The following is a 17,265-nucleotide window of genomic DNA, read 5'->3' as shown; positions in this document are numbered from 1 at the left end:
CAGGTTTCTTTACCAAGCAAAGAGCATCACTGTTGATCGTAAAGAATGAAAACTTGCCAATTGGAATAATCTGAACAAAACTATTTCCCCACTTTCGTAATTCTGATCACTTCACCATTTTATGTGAGGATAGCTTAGAAACTACGGAAGAGAAAAGTACTTGTGCTGTGTTTCCCTGCACCTGGCTCCTGCTCAGCCTCCCACGGACACAGCCCGCTCTCCCGGATGAGCCTCCACAGGTGTGGCTTCCCCTGAGAGGTAACGTGAAGTTGGAAAGGGACGCTCCAGCCCAGCAACTCAGGAGCAACTTCCAACCAAAGAAAGCCTTTAAATTGCACTCAAAGAGTTATTCTCTTAGAATACTGTTTTAAAAGTAATTTGGGCCATTCATTTTTTATTTGCTTTTAATTGCTAAAACTTTTTAGTTGTAGGTGGATTCTAATGTTGAATTTTGTTCCAAATGGGAAATAGAAAGAATAAAAGAAATCTTCAGAAGGAAAAAAGCAGAGCAAAATAGAAAGAGATATTGTATATAGTTTAGACTCTTCTAGCTCAGTGGATATGGGGCTTTGGGGCCATAATCTCCAGAATTTGGGAAAAAAAATGCTTCAAATCTGCATCTGGTGCTTCAAACTTTTTGTTCATTCCTTTCCTTCTGATTCAATGTACAGTGCACTTACATACGTGGGACTGTCCTATAATTGCCTGCAAAGCTATGGAAAACACAGCAACACGCACTGAAGGAAGGGCCCCAGCCCCCAGAATGAAAGGCTCACAACTAGAAAGAACAGTTCCCAGGAAACCCTTCAATCTAATGACAACTTCTTTGTGATAGCTTAAAGTTGCACAATAATCTGCCTAGATATCACCCTAAATCTTAACTTATGTTTCCTATGTAATTTATTTCACTTTTTTTTCAGGTTAAAAGACAGCTAAGTGAAAAGGAACAACACACTGTAAACACTCAAGTCTCAAAGTCTCAGTTAAATTTCAGGACACAGGACAGCAGGTGACCCATGCAGCTGATTCACAGCAGGGGAGGTCAGAGAAAACCTGAGGCTCCTAACACTCAGCAAACCGAAATGCTGGACAATGTCCCTGCAATTTAAAATCTATTTCTTAAACTAAAAAATGACAATTAGTACATTTCTGTTTGCTTCGGTTTGTTTTCATATGATATTTAATTGCTGTGGCAGATTTTATAGTTCTATATAGAAATCAAGAAAGCTTCAAATAACACAGGGAAAAATGATCAATGGCTGTTAATGTGGATTTCAGAGCAAGACAAATTTCTCCAAGAGACAAATTCCGAGCCCAGAAAAGAAGAATATCTTAATGGTAATCCTGACACAAGCAGGAAAAAAGAAAAAAAGAGAAGGTGGCAGTAGATGGGGAAATGAACACCAGAAACCTGTGGAAATGGGGGCTGAATTGTGAGGCGATAGAAACTGGTTCCCAGAGAAGGGATCCTGAAGCCAGTGGAGCTGCTGCCCGAGCCACCGGGCAGCTGGCTATGAGCCTCTGGACAATGAGGAGCCTCATTTCCCTCAGGGATTCCAGGGCTGGACCCGGGTCATAGCAGCAGCACCTGCCAAAAGGACGCGTTCCTCATTCTAAGAGGCTCAGAACTGCAAAGTCCACCTGTAGCTTTCACTGCATTATCATTTTCAAGATTTTAAAACTTTGCAAGACTGATGGTTTCTGTCAGATGTCTTGCAAGACTGATGTCTTTCTGTCCGACTTTGAGGAGGATTAAATACCTTTCTAAGCCCTGGGAATTTTTACAATTTCTACTACCAGCCTAGGTAAAAATGCATCCTCTAAAGTCTGACAATTCAAAAGTCACTGTGCCATTAATTATAGTTTATATTAAACTTACAAGAATCAAACACTCTAAGACCATCCACTACCCTCAATTCTGTATGGGCTTTGTTTTTCAAAAATCCACTTTGGAATTTTTCCTTACTCTGACTTGAAAGATGACTTATCCTATCAGTCTTAATTATACGCTTTCCCCCTAGAAATGTCTGTCTTCTTTTTCACCCAGCGATTCTAACTTCCAAATGTCTTAGACTCTAATTTTGCTATCCTTTCTGTCCTAAGGCTTCACTCAGTAACACTGAGAACCTCTTACTGTTTTCACAAATCCTTCTCCTGTCTCCTTAATCGTTTTATTATTTCCCTCAGGACTTTCTTGAGTATCTTGAATCATGCAGGATTAGGGAATGGTAATAGAATCAATCACTGTAACAGTCTGAATTACTTTTTTTATGGAAACATAAAATCTAAGTTGTGCAAAAATTCTCTAAAGTTTGCAAAGCTAAGGCTCAGTCATCCTCTAGCCTTTGACTCTGAAGCAGAATGCTTTGGATGGTACTTCTGAGTGCGTGAAGACTTGGGAAAAGGTTCTGGGAGAGCTGAGACGCTCGTCTGTTCAGCTGGCGGTTCAGCCAATACCAAACAATTTCCTTTTGGTTTCTGTTTAATCACTGGAATCACCACATATTTGGGTCACACTCTAAACACTAGTGCTTTTACTGAGTGAGATGATGGGTAGGGAAAAAAGGCCAGGAAATTAGCCTCTAAGAAGAAAGGTCTAATTCTTGAGATTCTGGAGGCTTTTAGATTCAGCCGACAGAGGATTAGAGAAAGAAGGCCAGCGTAGCTGTAACAAGAAAAACACAACCCCAAACGGCACCGTGACCCAGTCAAAGCAGTAACAGGTGCTCAGAGGTACACTTCCAACCACAGGAGCCTCCGTACAGGGGGACAGCCTTCTGGGTGTGCGATAAATTCTATTTTCATGCCCAATACTCCACTGACTCTTTTAGGAAGACGTGTGAGAACTTTTTTCTTCCTCAACTCTGTGCCAAGTACTTAGGTTATATTCTTTATCCCCAGCAAATGCTCCTGGTCATAAGGAGGGAGCTGACAGTGCGACATGAGTCAGTGTGCATCTTCTCCACCGAGACAACCCACAGCAAGCACGAGCAGCTCCACCTCTGCACTGCAGCGGCCCCAGATTCGACCCGGGTCTGGTGGATGGACGGGTCTGGTGGATGGACGTTAGCTCTGGAGATCATTTCCATAACCCCTCGAGATGCCGCACCCATTCTTTGTTTGCAGAACAGCATGTGACTTTAGAAACACTTCCTCGTTCTCCTTTCATCCCAGGTTTTATTTACCCTATTTAGGTTTCTTCTAAAGTATAAAAAAATGAGGTGTGTTGGAACCAAATATTTAAACAGTTAATTAGCAAACTGAAACCTGTATGTTAGTTATTAAAAGCTTCTCAACAAGGTTAAAAGGTTCCCAATAAGTAACCTTATTACTCTGTTAGGTTAGAATATTACTTACTTACTTGTTCACAGGCCAGAAAGACTACAATGTCACCCTTCTCACCAGAGTGGTGAATTTCAAAGATAAGGCGTAAGATAGACTCAAAAGACTCCTTTTGAGCCCCACTAAGGTACACAACCTCCACAGGGTGCTTATTTTTCACTTCTATGAGAGGCACATTTCCATAATAAGAACTGAGTTTGCTGATCAGGTGAGGTGAGGAGTTAACAATGAGCTTCAGTTCTGGTCTTGCTAGTAAAACATCTTTAAGAAGTCCAAGTAACACATCAGTTGCAATGCTTCTTTCATGTATATCATCTAAGATGATGACCCCATAGCTACCCAAAAAAGGATTGGACATCATTTCTCTCTGCAACATATCATCAGTACAATACCTACAAAGAAAAAACATTAAAGTTAGAATGCTCTTATGAAAAATAATACAAAAAAAGTCCTAACAAAAATGCCTTTCCTACATTCTTTTCTCTAAATCAAGAATTCTAAATCTTTACTGGGGCCAAGATTCCTTTAAGTTGATAAAATCTAGAGAGACCTTCAAAAGAAGAAAATACACATAAACAAATTTTAAACACAGTTTGCGTATGTTCAGACCCCCTAAAGACCATTGCTGAACCGGAGGTTACAGACCTCCACCCTAAATGTTTATTACAGATATTAACAAGAGCTACATCTAATATTTGCTCTGAGTTTTTTAAACAAAGAAGTAATATGGCAAAATACCCTTGTCAGGGAAAAGTTCTCTTTCATCAACAGAAGAATTTTGAGTCAAAGTATGCACTTTTCAAAAAAAAGGATACAAGAATGCTGGCTCAGACTCACGGCCCAGCTAGTCCACCAATAGCTCTCTGTTGGTGGCACATTGTAGGACACAATATCAGCAAGAAGTTAGCGTCAACAAGTTTGAGATGCTGCCCAAATAATAAGCAAACAAAAGCATCTAGAAAGTGACCACCTATTTGAGGGCAGAATGCAAATTGGCCAACATTCCTGGAGGAGGAAGGGGTCATGAGTGATTTTAATGGAATTTTCCAGTAGTTCTTGGGATTTTATTTTTAAAAAGAATAATAAAAATGTATACCTATTAGTCATCCAGCACCATGCAAACATCCTTCTGACACTATTTACATATTTACCTATATTATTCCTTGAGGAAGCCAAGCCTATAAGTTTGCTACCCATTTAAGGTGTTTATTTCATTTGTCCTTGTACACGGCAGGTCTGAAGCTGCTCTTCTTAGGCAGGCCTGCTGCAAGACTGGCCCTTGGCTGGCATTTGGGAACCTCTAGGATTTGGGAGGGGTCTCACCATCCCCAGAACTGATAAAGACTGCTCCCAGTGTTTACTGTCTGCACAAACAACACGGTTTAAACTGCTTTCCTTCTGGAAGTCTGGGATTTTGGAACACAGAAGGCAGAGGGTGCCTAGATGACCAGCCCCCCAAAAATATCCTGGGTAGGGAGTCTCTAATGAGTTTCCCTGGTGGACAAGATTTCACACATGTTGTCACAACTTACTGCTGGCGGAACTAAGCATGTCCTATGTAACTCCACCGGGATAGGGTGCTGGACGCTGTATATAACTATATATATATTGGATGCTTGCACGTGGTCTCCTCTGGACTTCAGCCCATGCACCTCTCCCTCTGATTTTGTTCTGTACTCTTTCATGGCAGTAAATCTGAGCTGTGAATGCTGAATCCTATGAGTTCTCCTAGCAAATCACCCAACTCGGGCTGGTCTTGGGGACCCTGATACAGTCCTCAACCCCTTTCAAGAAAGAAAAAAATGGACCAAACATATACTAAGTTCCTAGTGTGTGCCAGGCATTGTGTTGGTGCACACATTTCTCATTTCAGAATAAATCTTCAAGGCAGACATTACCATCTCATATTCATAAATGAGAAAACTGAGGTTCTGAAAAGGTTAAGTACCCTGCCCAGGGTCATGAAGCCAGGGAGAGAGTCCAGATTCACACCTGCGTATCTATTACATCTCAGGTCAAATTAGAAAGACTGCTTCCTTGGCTTCCATGGTTTTGGTGATAAAGTCCATGTTCTCCCCCTCTGCAGCTCCCTGAGAACAGAACGTTTGCTCTCTGCCTTTCTTTTCACCCTTGTTCTCACCCTGTGTCTTACCAAATGAACAATGACGAACTGCTGATTATTCCTTTCCTTAAACTTAAAACAGAAAATATACAGAATACTACCATATTTCACTTTGGGCCAAGACACAAACAAACAGAGATGCATCTGAAGTCTAGCTTTCTGGTTGCCTTTTGCTGAGGTTAATTAGTATGATATAGTGATGTAAGTTACTACTGCCTCTTGTCTAAAAACAAGTTAATCTATGCTATTTCCTTAATGTCAGAAATTAAATCTCTGTTCTCTTCTCAGCAAAACTCATCGAAGCACTGATCTTATAGGAAGAAATGCTCCCCACAAAGCAGAGGAGGCATGTGTGTTATGTAAATATACCTGGGCTTAATTAAAAAGGAAGATGGTGACTTCCTTATAACTCTACTAGACTCAGCAAGAAGGCCTGGCCTTCCAGATGCTTATGCAACACTAAGGGAATACTAAGGTTCCATGCTAAAATTTACTACACAAACCTTCAATTTTTTACATAACAGAGAAATTTATTTCTTACCTTTATGTTAATAAGATTGTGTGTACAGTGCTTTAAAAAAGTGCTATTACTGATAACTATGTAAAAATACATGGCCAAGGTTTCAGGAAATGCAGTTTATATTTTAAATTCTTAAAACTAAATTTCTGAAAGCTAAGAATATCATAAAATATAGAAAAGTTTTATTACTATTCTTTAAAATTATATATATGGAATCTGAGCTTAAAATTATATACATAGAATCTGAGTAATTCTTTTAAAATCGGTGTTCTAGAGGGTCAGTATTTGAAATCTATGTGTCACTTCTACAAGATATCTTGATAGCTAGTTCAGGCGACTATTTTAGTTTATAATATCCAGGTATCCACTGTTTTAAAAAGGCCAGAAAAAAGCTTAAAGAAGAACTAAGTTGTTATATGTAGCACCCAAAAAAATGGTAGTAGGCAAAAGAAGTGCTCATCACATGCCTAATGGATTAGGTTTGAAGGGGTTCCAAAGAAAACGAAAAAGTCAATACCAAATACAGAACACTGCCTCCCATAATCAATAGTCAACCTCAAATCCTCTCATTTAAAAGCTACTCAGTCTGAGCTTATTAAATATCACGGCCGGCATACATCTCCAGGAAGAGGAATTTGGTTCTAATTTGCCTTTATAATTATAAACACGGCTAACATGTACTGAGCGCTTACACGCGGCAGTCACACATCAGCTCAGTCAGACCTCACGACAAGCCGTGAGCAGGTATGTTAATCACTCCGTTTTACAGACGAGGAAGCATAAGCACAGAGAGGTTAGGTGACTGGTGCAAGGCTACAAGCGAGTAAGTGGTGGAGACACTCATTTTACAGCCATGTTGTCTTCTCTTCAGAGCACAGAACATCAGGAAGAAAATAAGGAATTACTTTCTTTGTCATAGGGTGCTTTACAGTCGTTTTGGCCTCTTTGCCGTTACTCAAACCCTGTTAGCAACAAATCAGAGTATCTGCTGACTGCACTGGTTGGAGGATGTCAGGGTGGAAGAGAAGTACAGTGTCCCAGCAACAAGGGAACTGTAAAGTGAAGGTACAAAGACCTGAGAGGGCCAGGCAGCCCAGCCCAGGCAGAAGGAAACAGAACCCGCCCTGGCCAAAGCCGGCTGTGAACGCCCCTCCGAGTCAAAGGTGTCCTTGCAGTTGAGCCCCACCACATCCAAAAGCTATTTTCCATAGTAAGAAAGGAATGCCACACGGATAAGAACTAAATAATTTCAGCATAAACTGCAGTCCTTGCTTTGGCTGTCAGGATTGGATGCTTGCGGGGTTTTCACCACAAAGCAATCACTTGAAAGCCAAGTCCCAGCACATGAGAGATGCGTGCCAGGCGAGATGGGTCTCTGACCCACTCTGACAACAGTATTAAGTAAGCTCCACAATTATTGATCTCTGTGGCTTTCTCAAAAAAAATTATATATATAAATATATACACTTGATCTATATTAATTAAGATAAAAACATTCTAATATTTCACCTTAAAAGTGACTACATCCAGTCCTTTCCAAAAGGTTTCCAAAGTCTAGATGGCATCAAAGATATAAAAATACATGTACTAACTTTAGAACCTAGTCAGAGCTGTCCTTTAATTAAAGCCATGACCATTTGAGAGGCCACTTCAAAATGTAAAGGATAAAGAATGAATCCGCCGGGCCGGCCCCATGGCCGAGTGGTTAAGTTCGTGCGCTCCGGTTTGGCGGCCCAGAGTTTTGCTGGTTCAGATCCTGGGTGTGGACCTAGCACCGCTCATCAGGCCATGCTGAGGCAGCATCCCACATAGCACAACTAGAAGGACCTACAGCTAGAATATACAACTATGTACTGGGGGGCTTTGGGGAGAAGAAGAAAAAAAAGACTGGCACTAGATGTTAGCTCAGGGCCAATCTTAAAAAAAAAAGAACGAATCTGCCAAGCTTAGGGATCCTTCACCCTTTCAGGGATGTGTGTCCCGTCCAACTCTTCAGCTAATTTGTGAGTTCCTAAGAAGCAAGGAGGTTTTTACATTTCATTTGATTCACTCATGCACCATTTGCATAATAAATAATTTATAAACATATACTAATGTGACGACTCAGGGACATGGCTGCAATAATAGCAAAAGCTAAGATATCTTTAAGAAGTTCATATCGTAGTGCCATTGGTCAAAAGATTCCCCAGGGTTTGATACTAGCCTGAAGACCAATGTCTTCTATTTTTGAAGATAAACATTTGAAGGAAAGCAGCTTAGTACAAACCAAATGAGTTATACAGGTTTTCCCAATAGGAAAAAGCACTGCACCAGAGTCTATAGCAGCTGGCAGGGATGAGGCAACACTCCTTCCTTCCATTATCAAATCTGTTGAGCACGCTCCACAGGTCAAGCATGTCAGATCCTGGGGAGGTGAGCACCCCTGCTATAGCGTGCTGTATTAGACTGTCCTGTACTACACTACACTGTACCACCCCACCCCTGTCACACCAGAGCCCAGCTTCCCCATGGTGTGCCAGGGCACGCTGGTGTGCCAGACAAATGGGTTGTAGATGTGCAGATCAGTGCTGCTCAAGTACGTGTCTCCTCAGCCCCTGGAGCGGTCAGGCAGTGCCTGGGGCAGCTGAAGCCCTTGGGATGGTCATCTTTGGCTGCCGGCAGCTTTGTGCATTCCTTGAGGTGCGCTACACAGACGCTCTCACTTTCTATGTGGGCTATGATGTAAAACTCCTTAAGAGGCACTGGCAGTAATTTTTTCCAATTTTCCTTCTTTCTTTTTCTTTCCTCTTTTCTTCTGTGTGTTATGCTCTTGGGACCCTTTGTGCAAAGGAAACCTCACAATGAAGCTAAAACAAAAAAGAGATAAAAGAAGGATGTCTCTTTCCCACAACCTGTGGTAGCTACCAAGAAGGCTACTTGGAACCCTGAAAAGCAGTTTGAAAAACATTGGTCTGAATCGCTATGATGATGACTGATACCCAGTTATAAAGAAGCCCAGCAGAGCGTCTTCTAATTTACAGTACAGGAGGGTCAGGGAAGCCTTCCTGGAGAAGGTGACCCTTGCATGGAGTCTTGCATGACTAGGAGGAATTAGCCAAGCCCAGAAGAGGCATGGGCATTCCAAGTAGAGGGCGCATGGGCATACTGAGAACCATGTGTGTCAATGTGGCTGGCATACAGACAATTCATATGGACCCCTCATGAGGTGGAGCTTGAGAAGCACAAGCCTGAAGGTCTTTGGAGCCAATCTAACATGTCGTAGCTTTTTCCTGAGGATTATGGGGAGTCATGGAAGAAGTTTAGACAAGGAGTCCCTGATGGTGCCACTGTGGAAAAACAGATGGTGCATGTCAGGCTGGTGAGAGAGAGACCTCATTATTACACACACAGATGCTTACAACACTGAGTGCAAGAATACACTCTTCTAGGATTGTAGAATACGAGCCAAGAGTCAGTCAGAGCAGGTGAAACCCCCAAACCAACCTCAGGATTGTTTCGCTGCTACAGCAGTTCTCAAAAGGGATCACATAGCCAACTTCATGACCAATGTTAACATCCATTTCGTCTGCTACTCGTAGGGCGAGCTGAACTGCAGTCTGCTTGTGGACCTGTGTGCATACCACGCCCCCGTGCTGGTAGTGGATGGAAAGGCAATATTCAGCACACCACTGAGGAACCTTTACCAGGGAAAAATGAGACAGGATCAGCTGCTGCTATGAAACAAAAAACCAAGGGTTCAACTTAGAAATGATTTTTTCTTTCACCAGTGGGCTGCATTACATCTTAGTTAGTGAAACTGAACAATCTGTGTTTCTGCATAGAGTTCTTACTAGTAAATAAAGCATTAACAGGGGTTAGCAGAGACTGAAAGTTTGACTCCCAGTTGAAAAAAAAAGGCAGATAAAAACAAAAGGCAAAATTTAAAAAATATTTTCAACCTCAGTTGTGTTTCTAAAAAGACTCATGTATTTATAGATTATAATTTTCTTTCTGGTCACAAGAAAGCTCCATCAAAAATATCGTTGGGGATATAAACTGCTGTGTTTTAGGCAATGTAAATATTAAATAGCATTTAGACGAAAAGTAGTGACTCAAAATTAAAGCATTTACATTTAAATCTAAATGATCATAACAAAATAATCAAATAAGCCTACTTAGCATTTCCCCGGTAATAAAAGCTAAAATACACTGGCATTTATCATCTAAATACAATGAAACATAAGTCCAGTGAGATAATCAACCAATCCATCCATATTTGGAAAGAGAATTCCAAGGCTGCTCTTGAGACATTTATTTTTAAAATCCTTTTATTGAAAATGTATTACGGATTAATTGGTTTTATCAAGGTCAATTGCACAAGAATTATTATAGTAGAAAGTACTGAATTCATCTGTACACTACAATCTTAAGGCACTGTCAATAAAGTATGCTGTCTTACATGTATTTTTAAAATAAATCATTCTAAGAGTGCTTTTTAATAGATCTATGCTACTTAAAAGTTTTAACATTTTTAATTATCTTGAGATTTGCTACTTACTAGACCCATCATGGAATTCTTAGATTTTAATCCTCATAATTTGAAAAGTAAACATAACTTACCAGAAATCATAAGTAACTCCAAAATGAACAACTGCCATAGACTGCAAATTCCCACTGATTAAAAGTGCAGATGCACTCCCTCCATTGTAAGACAGGTGTCAGCCTTGTCAACAGGCTGCAAACTAATCAGTAATTATGTACTCAATGCCCACCTCTTTCTATAAAAGATGGACATTTAAGCTACTGAGCTCAGGAAACCTGGAATGGAGGCACGACACAGGAAAGAAGAGGGCACCCAGGGAAGTGGAGCCAGGAGCCCAGACAGCCCGGCTCGTGGCCAGTTTGTTACCTGTGAGTCACAACTTCTCTAAGCTTCAGTCTCTTTCCCTCTAAAACAGGCTGAACAGATGAGAGCTGCCCTTCCAGTCTGAGCTTGTGCATATTCTCCATGAGCCTTGCTGCGACCCCTGCGACAGGGGATTCCCGTGTGCCTCCCGACAACCAGGTGCGCATCACGTTCCCGCAGAGGCTGGGCTGTTTTTGGTGTCTGCCCGCCCCACTGGACTAGGAGCTCTGCCCTGGTCACCAAGCAGTCCCAGTACTCAATAAACAGTTGTCGAACAAACAACTTAATCTCTTATACTTTCCAGAAACATTTTTTAATTCTATGATCCTATATACTCTACCTTGAATTGCTTCACAATCACCAGATCACCTAACTGGGAATTCACAAAGAATTTTCCATCTTCCTCATTCCCTAGCAAGTAATATTTTATTCTTGCCAAATCCTCACTTTTTAAACTGATTGCCTTCATGTCAGGGTCCACTAGCTATGGGGCCTAGCCGAGGCCTCAAACATCATTCACGCGAAAAACTGTATTAAACTGCTCGTTTGAATCTTTGTCTCCCCACTAGACTGGAACAGATCCTTACGCTGCACATGTGTCGTTCATATTTGTCCCTAATACTTAACAGAGGACCTGACACATAATAGGGATAATAAATATTTGGATGGATAAATAAGGACATCATAATACCTGAAAAGAAGGGAGAGAAAGGCATGGGCTCAGGACTGAGCATGGGAGAGAAGTAACGAAACCAAGGGGTGTTCACTGGAAAGGAAGAATGAGCACCACCCACTAGCAGACTAATTATGCATAAGAAGAAAACAAACACTCCAAGATTTCTAACTTAAAATACTAGAATAATGGCATCATTAGCGACAACAGGAAATGGAAAGTAAAATAAACTGAAATGAACGAAGCTAAACAGTGGCATAAAGTTCTTCTGGTGGGAGTGAGGAGCTGGGAGGGGAGGTAAACGACCTTTGGGAGGGTTAGGAAGGTGGTCAGTGTTAAGCTCATCTTGATGGGGGGACATCCAGGTGTAGCTATCCTGAGAGCAACTGAAAAGCAGGCCAGGAGCCCAAGGGAGGGGCCAGAGCTGGAGGTGGGGATAGAAGTCACAGAATTTCAGAGCTGCAAGGAATCTCTGGAAGGCACGTAGGCCACACCCTCACTTTACACAGGAGGAACTGGCTTAGAAACCAGGCTGCCAGTAAACAGCACAGCCAGGACTGACCCAAATCTTCCAATTCCTCGCCTAGTGTCGTTCCCACCATGCCACACTTGCCTCCAAGCATCTTTATACAAAGGTGGTAATTGAAGCCACTGAGATTCTCAGCAGTCAGCATTTTAAGTGACTTATTCTAGCCTAACGGCACTGTGAGGGGACAGTACTATGACGACAATGCTCCCTGTTTTACATAGCTGGAACTGTTGCTGAAATTACAACATCCAGTTTTATTAAAATACTTAGATATGCTCAGCCTGGTTATTAAGATCCAGCACAGCTGCTTTCAAACTTTGTAATTCCACAGATTCTAATGATTACGGGCCATCTTCCCCAGCTTCTGATTTTGTTTTTTGACTTCATTTCATTTATTTCTGTCTACTCACATAAGCAAATTCTCTAGGATTAGACTATTACAGTATGTTTATAACGGTATGAACTTCATAGAGGCCTGGCAATGCAATGAAGATACCAATTCAACAGTCTTAATTTTCCTTTTTTGCCCTACTCCACAACAGAGCAAATTATTTCACCAATGAGGCAAAGAAATTAACTCAGAAATGGCAACAGCCCTACTCAATGTCAGGTAAAATAACCAGTGAAAGACTGAACAGATGCATATTGTGCTTATGCAGGGATGTCTGCTGACACATCCAAGGTAAGAATTGTGCACAACTGGCAACTAACTGCAGAGAGCCGCTTGAGTGTGGCTCTGGCTACGAAGTAGCGCCCCTTTCAGTAACAGTTCCACAGGGATGATACAGTAAGTAAGTGATGTAAATATCAACAGAAAAGGTGTCTCTGAACAGAAAGAGAGACACATGAAATCATCTGTCCTATTTTTACAATTTCCTTGCTTTTGCATACCTTCTGAATCACTCTAAGCAAGCTATGGCCCCCTGTGGAGTTTGACGCCTTAGCAAACTCAAAGTATTACCTGAAAAAAATTATGATTCAGCCAATGCTGGAAATGTGAACATTTCATAATTTCTAGGGACACTAAGATTACAGCTTCAGAGGCAACTCCTGCATTCTCCGTGCTTAGAATAAATACGGTACCAGTCCATGCCCTGATTCTGATTCTCCCCTGGGAGTGGCTTTCTCTTTGTCCCAACAGTACCTTACCCCTCTCGCCAATGAATTATGTGCCTGCTAGAGATTTCATTTCTACCTCTACAGTTTCTCTTTGGAAGATCTCCCCCCCGCCCCCAGAACTTAGAAACATTCTAAGTTGGCACTATGAGAATCGGGAAAGCTGAAATCCCCGCATCTTTCTGTCAACCATTTGGCTTGACCTTTTTTCAGAGAGAAATACTGAATTCTAGGCCACTTTGGCTGTGCCTTAAATAGCACTTTAGTACTGAGCAAAAGTCCTGGATTTGGTGAACAAAATAGGAAACTGTTCTTTTAACACATGAAAAAATAAACGTGTTTACAAATTTGCCCGGGAGTTTTGGCAACAGACAACACCCAAATTCATATATTTGGTCTAGAACCTCTCCCTACTAGAAATAACCACTCCAAATATTTTTATTCTGAACTCGTCTAATGATTTTTTCACATTCTCTCAATCCATCCTTTAAATGCCATTTTCTGGACTGTATGGTGTGCCCAACGTGTGAAAGCCTGACAGTGAGGCTTGCCCTGCGTCTGTTCCAGTGCCCGCCTGGACCTGCCTCAGCGCAGGCAAGACAGGCAATCAGTGTAGAGTGGACAGCGAGAATGTGTGTCCTCGGCTCTTATCTGCTACCTGAAAGGAAACCATGGGGACTCTGGCCAACCTGCTGCTATGAGTAGGTAAGAGGAGTCCTCTGAGTAACAAAAATCTAATCTACATCAAGGCTTTATCAAGTACAGTCAGTAACTGGAGTTCTACAGTGGTACAAATTGAGAAAGCAAAGCAAAGATGCTCCGCTCCTGACTACAGGCAACAGGTATGGAGGGTGGGCTGCTGGATTCTGGGAGAGCTGGGGCCCAGGGTCCTCAGAGTGAGCCTGATCCAGATCAGACAGGGAGAGCAGCAGCAGCATCAAGCATCTGTGTCTGGTCTCATCGCTGTCACTGTGGCTGGAGGACATCCACGAGAGTTACCCTAATGTAGGACTTCTTGTCCTTTCATCCACTGCTAGAGACTGTTGTACCTCATCTAATGGATATAGGAACAAATGAAGCGAGACAAAAAGTCATCTGCGACACACAATGCTACTACTAAACACATCCTAGCCCCAAAGGCCCCCAGCCCTCATTATATCACTTAGTCTGCCCATGACGCTGGATCCTCTTCTGGATCACCAAGGCTGCAGCAAGTGCCAAGGTCCCGATCACTCACTTTCATTTCAGTACCAGAATCATGGAACCCAAAAGTTGGAGGGAACCTTAAGGACCACCAACTGACCCAAAGGCATGAATCCCTACAACAACATTCCTGCAGAGCACCCACGCCTGAGCACGCTCCTAAGGCTACCCAACGTGAACCAACACGTCAGAATACGTTACTGAGGAGTGGGTGCCCTCCTGAATTAAATGTCACACAATCCCTGGGTATCACAGTTCATACATATCTTGGCATTGAGTGACTACGGGTGGAATCTACCAGCAGAAAATGGTGGACAAGTTGACTCAACTGATAAGGCGAAGATGCTTTTTACCATACAGCTTCTTAATTTAGGTTAAATCTCAGTTACGTCAGGCTTATTCACCTCACTCACCCACCCATTTCACAGAAAATTTCAGGACAAAAGGTAGAGAAAGAGAAGCAAGTAAAATAGATAGTTATAAAAATATTTCATTCCCTTTCAGGCTTTTTCATAAACCTGCCCCAAAAAAGGTAATAGGAAAAGGCTCTATAAACATATGAAAAGTTGCCCTCTTTTCCCTAGGACAGTCACACAATAGCCTTCATCCCATCTCTACCAAAGAAAGATGACATTTTTAGGATCCAGCAAGATCCCTGTTGTCCTCTTTGGAAGGCCGGGTCTAAAGACAAGCTTTTCTGTGAAAGCTTTAAAACGCTGAGGAACAAGAAAACAGTCTTGGAAGCTCTTTAAAAAATAACCAAATTGTTTCCAGAGTTAAGAAAACAATCAATGCTCCCACTATTTAAATTAGTTTTAGAATAGGCTGATTTTCTTATCACTTGAGTAATATTTTGATTTCTCCCACCCTGAAGATACACACTGCCTTCTCACTTAACATGACTTATTTAAATGTTCCAGAAGTTAAAGATGACAGGAGAAATCATTGCTAGGTATTAATATAACATGTTCCCTAATATAGGATAATAATTCTTGCCCTTAAAGACCAAAACTTCTAAAACAAAACTCAAGGAGTATAATTTTAAAATTTTTTGTTTTTTGCTTACAATAGTGTGGATTAGCAATTCTGAAACTACGTTAGGAGTATTCTAAGATTAAACAAGTAAAGATATTGTGAATAATGAGAGCTAGGTTTCTCACAGTTAGAGAAGGGAATTACAAATGTGGAAATGGAGAAGGCAGTGCTGAACTGGAATCAGAGGCGTCAGTATGAACTCATGTTTTTTAAGACACAGAAAGATAGAAACAGATAAAACAGAAGTGTATAGAGAGAAAGAAATATACACAGAGAAATAGAAAGAAACAGAGAAATAGAGAAAGAAAAATAGAAAGAGCTAGAGACATAAAGAGAAACGGAGAGTTACAGAGATAGACAGACAGACAGATCTGTGTGTACACACCCACACACATTTACTTCCTTGATCTGTCCAAAGAGAGGGGCTACAAGTAACGAGAAACCAATGGCAATGGGCACTGAGTGCCCAGATCTTGGTTTCTACATATAAATCTCCACTAAAAAGAATCGGGGCTCCTTGAGAAAAATGGCTGTTTCTAAGGCTGGAACAAGTAACATGTTAGATGAGCCTGTATCATTTTTCCGGGCTAGAAAGCAAAGAAGTGTTCAAAGGATTATGGGGACATGTCAAAAGGACACAGAAGTCATCTTGAAGGAGTTCCCACTGGCTGCATCAGGGACAATTTGAGCAACAAAGTAAATGGGCTCAGTAATAAATTATAAGCCACAGAATAAAATAAGAATTTATGAGTCTACATTGACATAAATAAATGAATAAATAAGAGAAAGCTCAAGTTTACAGAAGAATTCCAAAGATTAAATGTAGAAGGAATGCCAGAATTAGAAAAATCACCATTTGGTTACCACCAGGGTAATAATGTCCCAAAGGTTAGAATCACCAAAGGATGTTAAATCCAGCAGGTGAATGCATGTGAGAAGTGTACTTGACACAGTCTCAAAGTATCTCCCCATAACTATTAAATGACAGGGGGAAAACAGTAATTTTACAATAAGAACAAGAAAGTCACCACCTTGACAAGTTATCAAACTTAACATCACCAGTCATGGGAAAAAACTCTTCTGCCTCCTGATATGATGCACTGAGGAGGACACCACAGCGTCTGTGGTCTTCCTGCCACAAATGCATAACTGGACTCTAATCCTAAGGACACGTCAGACAAACTCAAACTGAGGGATGTTGCACAAAATACCTAACTTGTACTCTTCAAAAATGTCAAGGTCATGAAAGACAAGGAAAGACTGAGGAGCTGTTTCAGATTAGATGCGATTAAAGAGAGATGACAACTAGATGCACTATAATTTTGGATTGGATTCTGGACTAAAAATATATTTTTTATTATAAAGGCCATTAGTGGGAAAATTGATGAAATCTGAATGTCCATAAGTTAAATAATTGAAATGTCAATATTACAGTCCTGATTTTGATAAGTATATTGTGGCTATGCCCTGGTTTCAGTAAATACTCGCTCAAGTATTTGGAGGCAAAGGGCATCCTATCATCAAGTTACTCCTAAAACATTCAGAACAAAAATGTGTGTGTGTGTGTGTGTGTGTGTGTGTGTTTCTGTGTCTGTGTCTGTGTAGAGAAAGAGAGAATGACAAAACAAATGTGGTAAAATGTTAACCTTTTTAACTAGGGGAATCTGGGTGAACAATATACGGAAAACCTTTGTACTATTTTTGCAACTTGTCTGTAAGTCTGAAATTACAGTAAAATAAAAACTTTAAATTATTTAACTTGCCATTTGTCCACAGAAACCAGGAAAAGTACACTCATTCAGTTTTCATCATTAGCTTCTTGTGACAAATCATTCATTGT

The 17,265-nt window shown here is 41.1% G+C and overlaps 1 protein-coding gene across 12 annotated transcripts in view; it reads right to left on the bottom strand.

Moving 5' to 3' along the window:
* DHX32 (DEAH-box helicase 32 (putative)) overlaps window positions 1-17,265 on the bottom strand; it is a 58,198-nt gene that overhangs the window by 18,973 nt on the left and 21,960 nt on the right. For 8 of the 12 annotated variants that reach the window (XM_070568010.1, XM_008526005.2, XM_070568065.1 and 5 more), the window contains 2 exons: window positions 9,468-9,661; window positions 3,362-3,734 (listed from right to left, as the gene is read on the bottom strand). In XM_070568010.1, the coding sequence (XP_070424111.1) occupies window positions 3,362-3,734; window positions 9,468-9,661 (567 nt within the window). The remainder of the gene's footprint in view (window positions 1-3,361; window positions 3,735-9,467; window positions 9,662-17,265) is intronic. The other 4 variants (XM_070568628.1, XM_070568563.1, XM_070568711.1 and 1 more) reach the window with 1 other exon arrangement.

This window comes from Equus przewalskii, chromosome 1, assembly GCF_037783145.1.
Source record: "Equus przewalskii isolate Varuska chromosome 1, EquPr2, whole genome shotgun sequence".
Lineage (NCBI taxonomy): Eukaryota > Metazoa > Chordata > Mammalia > Perissodactyla > Equidae > Equus > Equus przewalskii.
This window is presented reverse-complemented; position numbering and strand designations above follow the sequence as displayed.